We start from the raw sequence: 8,682 nt of genomic DNA on the forward strand, positions 1-8,682 counted from the left end.
TCAGCGCTGCCCAGCAAGGCCCCTGACCATGCACACAAGGGAGCCCTCGTCGAGCCTGTGCAGTCAACCCCTGTGGCGGCGCCTTCCCCGGGAACCTGCCCCAGGCCCTCCCAGGGCCACCAGCTGATCAGGGTGTCTCGCCTTGACCAGCTGATGCCAGGCGGCCTTTTCCTATGCCCTCTCTCACATGAGCTTTCCAAGCTGGTGACCTGACCATGCCACCTTGTGCCTCGAAACCCTTCAGTGACCCCTGAGGCCATCCCAGGTTTCCGCTTGACTACCAGCCCCCACTGGAGCGCCAAGCCTGCTGCCCAGCACCTGAGTGTCTCGCTGAGCCTCCTCTAGCCGGCCGCACCTCCTCTCTGGTGGGCACCCTGGTCGGCCCTGACCCCTGATCTCCCACTCCATACAGCGGAGAGCGGGGTGGGGACACGAGTCCTCTCCTTCAGCGAGCCTCCACTCCCAGGGGAGGGCTGGGCCTCCCTCTCCCGTGGGGTCCCTGAGCCAGCCCTGGGCAGAGGGATGGGCAGAGCGCCCTCACATACCGAAGCCGATGAGGCCCAGGGTCTCCCCGCGGATGCGGGCTGCGCCTGAGGCAACCTCCCGGATCTGCTCGACGCTCTGCACCCGCGTGCCTTCCCGCAGGGCCTGGTACAGCCACGTGGTCCGCCGGTACAGGTTGAGGATGTGGCAGACGGTGGAGTCGGCCGTCTCCTCCACTGCGGCCGACGGGATGTTGCACACGGCGATCCCTGGAAAAGGCCAAGGCAGGCCTGAGGTGAGGCCCCCCAGTTCTGTGGGGGGCTCCGGGGCGCCCTGCCTAGCCTCTCGTGCGATGTGTGGCGCTGGGGCAGGTCAGAGTCTCTGAGGCCTGCTTGTCACCCAGGGGACACAGACCTCCTGGCTCTGATGCTCAGAGGCCTCCGTCCCTGCTTCTGTCCAGGGCTTGGCTCACGATCCCTCCCCGACGTCCTGCCCACCCCGTGCTCCCAGACCGGTCCCCGGGAAGTGAGCTGTGGGTGGCTTGGAGGGGCAAGGGGTCAGCCCAGAATGCAATGCACCTTCCTCCAGACACCCCACAGCTCTGATCGCCCTGAGTGGGACTTTCTATACCATTTTTCAGAGCAGGCTGGTCTGCCTCCAGGGTCCTGCTCCACGGGCCACCCGCACAAGCTTCCAGCACCCCCAGAGCAGGGCTGGCGGCCTTCCTGGACCAGGGCCCCCGCCCAAAACAGCTCTGCAGCTTCTTTCAATGTCAATGTCGTCACCTTTGTCACCTTCGCTGTAACCCCTTCTGAACCGGACCAGACTGGGAATCAGACAAACGGGTTTGCTAGGAAGGCACGTGGAGTGGGAACTCAGGGGCGCTTGGACCCCGCCCTGGGCCTTGGCCTCACCTCCTCCCCCCGCCTCTTCCTGGAAGAACCCATCCACCTGCTCCAGGTACAACCTTGCCTGCAACAGGCAGGTCCAAACGCTGATTTCCTGAGCCTCATCCATCAAGGCTGGGCTGGGGGCGAAGTGCTTCATGAAAAGGCTCCAGTGTGTGCTGGAAAGGGAGCTGCGCCCCCAAACCCCAAAACACGACACCGCGGCCCCGATGGGGATCCCGTCAGTGCTTTCAGAAGGGGCACACTTGGAGCCACCTGCCGCTCTGCCCTCGTCACAGAGTGGCCGAGCGTGCTGTGGAGTGCTTCTGGGGACAAGGACACCTGGACGGAGGCCATTTCCCTCCTCAGCTTCCACATTCGAAAGCTGCGCCTCGAAACAGCTCAGATGTCTCTGAGCAGATCGCTTATCAGACTGGACCAGGATTAGTGAAAATGCCACCACTGATGTCCCGTCGACATTTTTCGAAATCGTAGGCCCTGGCCATCTTCTGCGGCTGCCAAGGACTCTGGGGACAGAGCCTCCGGGCCTCCCTGCCACATGCGGCTGAGCAGTGACCTTCTGCACTTGGGATGAGACCCTCCCGCCCCTCCTTGGAACGAAATGGCTGGCTCCCTCCAGGAAACGCCACCCCGACACCTCGTAACGCCGGCCACCGCTTTCCTGCCAGGCGGGGCGGGGTGTGAGGGGGTGCGCTGGGGACACCGCGCCCGGAGCCGTAGACCACACTCCGTCGCCGTCTGAACGCGGGTCTCGGCTCCACCGAGAGCACAAAGGACATTTGCTGTCGAACAGAAACATTCTCGCTGGTGCCAGGGAAAAAGGGGAGATTTTCGCTCCCATCAGGTCGCATCCTCCCGAGTGTCCTCCCGGGGGTCGGCGTGCTGGGGAGGCGGGAGGCAGCCCTTCCCCAGACCCCTGGCGCGACCCCCTCTCCTGTGCACGGCCTAATCGCCCCCCCACCCAAAGCAGGGCTGAGGGGACGGGGCCTGGCCAGTGGGGACCCAGACAAACCATGTCTCCCACGGGGCCACTCACCGCACAGCTCCCCACAGCTCCCTGCTTCCCGATGGGGAAATGCCCGCCTCCTGCCTTCTTTGGGGTTCGCCTGCAGGCTGACCCCGACCGCCTGTCACCATACTCAGACCACCTATCACTCTGCAGAGCACCCAGCACCATCTTAGAGAATCACACCAGACTCAGCCCCAGTCTGCAGGCCCCAGGTCCGGCTCCCTCTGCCTGACTCCTGCCCACGAGATGCATCCGAATTCAAGTGGGGGGACTAACCACTAAAACCCCGAACCCGCACTCGAAACCCCAGGCTGGGACTTCGGAGGAGGAAGCTGGAGCCCCCTGGGGTTCCCGTCTGAAAAGGCGGCAGGTGGGAGGTCCTGGGCGTCAGATGTGCCCCGCGCTCACTCAGGTGTGACGCCGAGCCAGCCTCCCCTGGAGTACGGGGCCCATGGGGGCCTTGGTGGGCTGAAAGGCTAACGGGGGGTGTGGGGGGAAGTAGGGGCGTTTGTGGCGGGGACAGCTCGGTGGCATGCAGATCAAGCCAGGCTGCTGTCAGGCCCACCGGCACAGCCCAGGGCTGGGGGCTCTGAAAAGCCTGAGTTCCTGTGGTTTTGAGGTACCTGTTAGCAGCCTCGTGGCTTTAGGGCCCCAAGTGCTCACCAGGCAGAGTGCAGCCCACACACCCAGGTACAGGGCTGCCGCGTATCAAAACCAGACACGGTGACCAGAGGGCTCGTCCAGAAGGACCGGCCTGGCCCGTCACGGTAAGCGGGGGGGCCCAGGACCCCTGCTGCGGACGTTTGGCTCTCTGAACCCCTGCAATGCCCCGTGCACACGGAGCCACGCCACGCGCTGGCACAGGAAGGCCCCCCGCACTCACCGAGCTCGCCGGCGGCCTTGACGTCGACGTTGTCGAAGCCGCTGCCTATGCGCACGATCACTCTCAGGGCCTTGAACTTCTCCAGGTCCTCCCTGGTCAGCGTGATGGTGTGGTACATCATGGCGCCGACAGCTTCGTTTAGAACCTGCGGGGCGTGAGCAGAGCACGGGCTGGAGGCCCCCAGCACCCCGAGCCTGCAGGCGGTTCCGGCAGGAGAATGGCCAGCTGAGGACGAGGTCTGGCTATGACAGTCCCCCCCCCCGCCCCCGGACGAGTGGCCTGCGGTTGCACTTTGGGGGCCTGCTGGTGACACGATGGGGAGAGAGAGACGGGGAGGCCTGAGAGGTGACGTCTGGGGGGAAGGGGAGAGTGACTAGCCAGGGGGAGACCTGAGGGAGGAGCAGGAGGGGACTGGGGATGGCGGGGCGTATGCTCCGAGTGCCAGCTGCTGCCACCTGACGTGGGGGGGCCTTTTCCTCGTGGGGGAGGGGGCGCCCACCTTCTCGTGGATCTCCTGCGTGGACTGTGCATCACAGAAGGCCACAGTGGCCAGGTCCTTCAGGATGGGCATCTCCACGGTGCAGTCTCTGCCGTCCAGCAGGGCCACCAAGGGGCGGGGGTGCAGGGGGCCGTTCATGATCTGGGGGCGGATGCCTGTGAGGAGGGAGGACTTGGTGGGCGGGAGAAGGGGCCTGTCCCACACACAGGGGCAGCGTGACAAGCGGCCAGTCTCTTCCCTCTGCCGCGGTCCCAACGAGGGGCCCCCGTCCCAGCCCATCCTCACACTTACGGGGTCTGCAGGACCCCAAGTGTCTCCACGGCAACCTCCCACCCTAGCTCCCCCGGGCTCCAGACCACCGCCACTCAGGAGCCGTCAGGGAGACTCTGGGACAAGCCAAGGAGACCGAGCAGGGTCATCCGTGCAGTGCACTTGACTGTGGGACAGGTGCTGCCTGCTGGCCCGCTGGGGCTGAAGGTCCAGGTGGGGACTGGGCCTCGACGACCTCACTGGTCACCGACAGGAGCCACAGTGGAGCCACCGCCACGTGGAACTCGGGCCGAGGAATCTGCTCAAGTCCGTAACTGCTGCTGCCCCTGGGGCCGACACAGGGACCGCCCGCCACCCCGAGACCAGAGCAAGGCCTGGGGTCCTCCAGGGACATGTCGGGGCGCACAGCTCCCCGACGCTGGGGGTGGGCTGTGCCTCCCTGCACCTGCCGGCACCACTGTCCTCCAACATACACGAGGGGGGTCAACGAGACGGGGGGTGCGTCAGTACCGAGGGGGCTTTCTGGGGGAACCCCCGGTAGAACCAGAGCCTCGGGCTCAGCTCCCTTCGCCTGGACTGGTCCCCACTGCGTGGTATGAGTGGGCCACACTCGTCAGGCGCAGGGACCGGAGTGGTCACATCGACAAAGGACACCGTCCCCACAGCCCGGGCACGGCCAGGCCGGTCCCCTCTGCATGCACCCCGAGCCGCGGAGTGTCAGCCCTCAGCCACGCGGACGGCCCGTGAGGTGGACACATCATGGAGTGGACAAGTCCCAAGGTGGCCACGCTACCAGGGGCTCCCTCGGGGCGGGGAGGGGGATGCCCTGGCCTGGGAGGCAGCGTGAGCCCCGCACGTCCCCCGCTCTACCGGTGTGAGCAACAGCGTCCTCACCTGACCTCTCCCTCCAAGTTCACGCTGGCAGGTCCGAGGTCCCACGGCCCCTCCCGATGGCCAATCCCACGTCACATCATCGTGACCCACCGTGGCCGTGAGGACCAGCCCCGGGCTCCAGGAAGGACCTTGGCCATCGCAATGGCCAGGACGGGACAGCCCCGCGTGTCTCGTCAAATTGGAAACGTTTAGTTTAGTGTCGTGGGTCACGAGTGAGGATGAGATGGCTCTCCGCACACCTTAAGCCTCTGAATGCCCGGGGACCCTGACCGGGGCTTGGCTCTCACAGAATCTACCTGTCCTTTCCTACGGTGGCTGCCTCGCTTGACTGGGCTCCTGTGGCCCCTGCCAGGAACATGTCATGTCTCTGGGCCACCAAGCCTTTGTGTGGCTGCACGGTGACAGACAAGGACAGGAGCTGCTGGCCCAGGCTGTGCCTGCCGGTGCGGCCTGGAACCACCCAAAGGGGTCCCGCCCGGGCAGCCCTGAAGTGGCCACTGGGTAGAGCCTGACCCCGGGGTCACCGCCCAGTCGGCTGCACTCTGGAACGAGGAGCCAAGCGCCCACTTGCACTGCACATGGTGAGGGCGTGTGGCCCGAGCTGCCCACATGGCTGCTGCACAGTGGCCTCTGCCCTGGATGGCCTGAGAGGAACAGGCTGAGGTGGCAGGGAAGCGAAGGCCACCTCTGGGTGGCTCTGTCATCATGGGCTGTGACTCCCAAACAATCACGGCCCCTCCCAGCCAGTGAGTGGCAGCCGAGCTCCTACTGTCTCCCCAGGCCCCCAATGCCCAAAGCAGGCATCCAAGTGAGCTGACTCCAACATCCTCGGAACTGGGGGGACCAGAGGCCCCCACCGCTGCTCTCCCTCCCCTCCCCTATCTGCCACGAAGCCCAAGGTCCGACTCCCACGGGACTGGCAGTCTTGGACTGCTCCTCCCACAGGGTGAGGAGCACCCCAATCTGACTCCCGGGGATGCTGGCACGACACTCAATCGCACGATGTTTGCAGAGTTCACGATCATGATAAGAAATCGAGGTGGTTAACTGAAAAGCAACCGCACAGGAAAGGGGCAGCAGGCCCAAGGCAGGCACCTAGGGCCATCACAGCATCTGGAGAGGCTGAGGGGCTGTCACGAGATGTCCATCTACGGCATCAGCGCACACATCCGTTACCTGGGAAACAAACTCCAGGTTGCCTAGCGATTGCCTCCCTCCTTGACTTGGGTCCCTTTCTCTTTGGCGAAACCCAGCTTTTGCCCTCATCCAGACTGGACAAGAAGAACGTAGCCAGAGCTGGATGCTGAGCGGGGACAACTGGGTGGGCGGCGGAAGTGGGCAGAATCACATGTCCTACATGCGGTGCAGGGAACCCAGAGTAGGGCTGCTGGGGACCAGGCTCCTAAGGGGCCACACAAGACCCCCGCACTGAGGATAAGAGAAAGCTTAGCCAGGCCACTGCCGAGGTCTGCTTCCATGAAGAGAGACCATGCTACACGTGCTCCCTCAGGCCCAGGAGGGACGTGCCCACCGCACACAGGCGAGTCCAGTTAAATTCAAGCCAGGCTGCCCAGAACTGGTTGCCCCTGAGGTCTTGCTGGAGTCGGAGTCGGAGGGGCCAGAAGGCCCCAAGAAACGGCCGAGATGAAGGTGCAGACACTTTCCATCCCACGTCGATGCATCTTCCAGTGCTTCTGACAATTTGATCGACTTTGAGAATGTTAGAATATAACTGGCACGTTACGGATTAGGATCCATAGATGTTAAGATGACAGATCACCCTCTGACTATGGGAAATGGGGTACCAACGCAGGGGCTGGCCCCCCGGGCTTGAAGGGACCGCCCCACTTCCTCCACAGTAAGGGGAATTTGGTGAGAAAGCCGAGGCACGATGTTTAATGAGAAGTCACTGAAAACGGAGGTGTGTGGTCGAGCGCCAGGCCGCCAATTACTCGACATCGCTCAAGCCCCAAGGCTGACAGGGATCCCAGTGTCCCTCCTGTGTCCGTTTCACAGTCAGGGAGACGGAACCAAAGGCGGCCACGTACGGCACACCAAGGAGCAACAGAGGAATAATGACAGCTGCCTCAGTGCCAGGGACCCAGCGGAGTCGGAGCAAAGCGCCTGCCCATGAGGGTCAGAGGGTCTTGGTGGCCCTCTAGTCAAAGTGACTATTCCCATCGACGAAGTCGCCCCATCTCCCTCACGACAATTCCAGCTGCAACTGGACATCGCGAAAAATAAATCAGTGCATCACTCCTGGCAACCTGTCCAGCATCAATTGTGCAGGGCGAAAGCTTGGCGCCGCCCCTGGTGTCAATCACTTGCTGGTCCGGGCCGGGCTCTGCACAAGCTGGGACCTGCTCGACAGAGGGGACGCAGTGTGCCAGCTGGAAGACGGCTCCAGCGTTCGTCCCTGAGCCTGGGATTGCTCAGAGCTGTAGCTCCACAGAAATAATTGTGAAATGAGAGACACTCGGTGGAAACCGAAGACGTCACCAGGCGGAGTTGCCGGAGTTCTGTTAAGAGTGGCCAGTCGTCCAGTGAACACCGAGTCCAAAGGCCTCATGGATTCCGAGCGGGAAAGAGCAGGTCTCCGGGGAGGCATTAGTGGCTGTCTGGCCACCCGGCCTTCTTGCTGCCTCACCTGGATAACACCAGTTTCTTCCCTGGGAGCTGCTTCTTCCTCCGGTGACGCAGGCTGACGGGGCTGCAGTCCCAGCCGGACATCTAATCTGTCCCCGTGCCGCTGTGTGTCTTTTAAAAGTGTCCTCTCTCCTCACCTTCCCAGGTGAAGCCCCTGCTCTCAGGCCTGAAGGGAGCTTTCTGGTTTCCAATTCCACAGAAGGGGCACCGAGGCCCAGGCAGGGCGCAGCCAGCCGAGCTGAGCTCTGCAGTGCCACCACTCGGAGGCATCTGCGACCTCACCCGCACGCAATCAACCCCCCCCCACTCAGCCCCGACTGAGGGCTAGCCGGGCAAAAACAGTGGGAACAGAGAACAGCGAGGACCTCGTGGCTTAAAACTGGAGCTGGGGACAAAGAGGAATGAGGTGACTCCCAAAATAAGACAGTGGCGCTGCTGGCCGCGCCGTCACCGGGCAAACCCTCGGCACCGCCCACGCGTCCTCCGTGACGGTGTGCGCCCGGGCAGGAGCCCCACGTGCAGGAGGCTGCCCATGCGGCCCACGACCTCGTCACGTGGGAGCGCCCGCAACCCGAATGCAGTTTGGTCCCCAAGGTCAGGTTCTTCCACCGAGCCGTGAATGTACTGACAGACACTGCAGTGCTCATGAAAAGGTGAACAGTGTGAAGCCACAGGAAACACCCAAGTGGGTGGAAATCTGGCCACACCACACCCTCTGAGCACCGGGGGCCACCCTCACTACCGGGGCTCCCCGGATGGCTCTGTGTCCCCACGAGGAGCCTGGTTTCAAGCCGCCCTTTGGCCCTGACTTCCAGGTTCTCTGCGGAGTCAGCTGGAGGCCCGGATGAGAGATGGCCACAGGAAGGCCTTGGTGAAGTCGAACGGCCTCTTAAATAAAACATGAATCTAACAGGCCACGGCCTCCCAGTGACATGCAGCTCAGGTGACAGCTGGACAGAGGGCAGGCCAAGCAGGAAGCCGACGTCTAGACTGGTGGGACCTCAGCGTCTGCTTCGACAAAAAGCAGATCCTCTGAGCCTCCAGGAAGATGAGCATTTGCAGTCACTTTATCTGGTTCCTCAGAGCGACC

At 63.3% G+C, this 8,682-nt stretch overlaps 1 protein-coding gene across 2 annotated transcripts in view; it reads right to left on the bottom strand.

Annotated features, from left to right (window-relative positions):
* CTBP2 (C-terminal binding protein 2) overlaps nucleotides 1–8,682 on the bottom strand; it is a 148,156-nt gene that overhangs the window by 7,329 nt on the left and 132,145 nt on the right. For both annotated transcript variants that reach the window (XM_011365467.2, XM_011365466.2), the window contains 3 exons: nucleotides 3,783–3,937; nucleotides 3,284–3,428; nucleotides 546–752 (listed from right to left, as the gene is read on the bottom strand). In XM_011365467.2, the coding sequence (XP_011363769.1) occupies nucleotides 546–752; nucleotides 3,284–3,428; nucleotides 3,783–3,937 (507 nt within the window). The remainder of the gene's footprint in view (nucleotides 1–545; nucleotides 753–3,283; nucleotides 3,429–3,782; nucleotides 3,938–8,682) is intronic.

The sequence above is a fragment of the Pteropus vampyrus genome, unplaced genomic scaffold (assembly GCF_000151845.1).
Source record: "Pteropus vampyrus isolate Shadow unplaced genomic scaffold, Pvam_2.0 Scaffold111, whole genome shotgun sequence".
Lineage (NCBI taxonomy): Eukaryota > Metazoa > Chordata > Mammalia > Chiroptera > Pteropodidae > Pteropus > Pteropus vampyrus.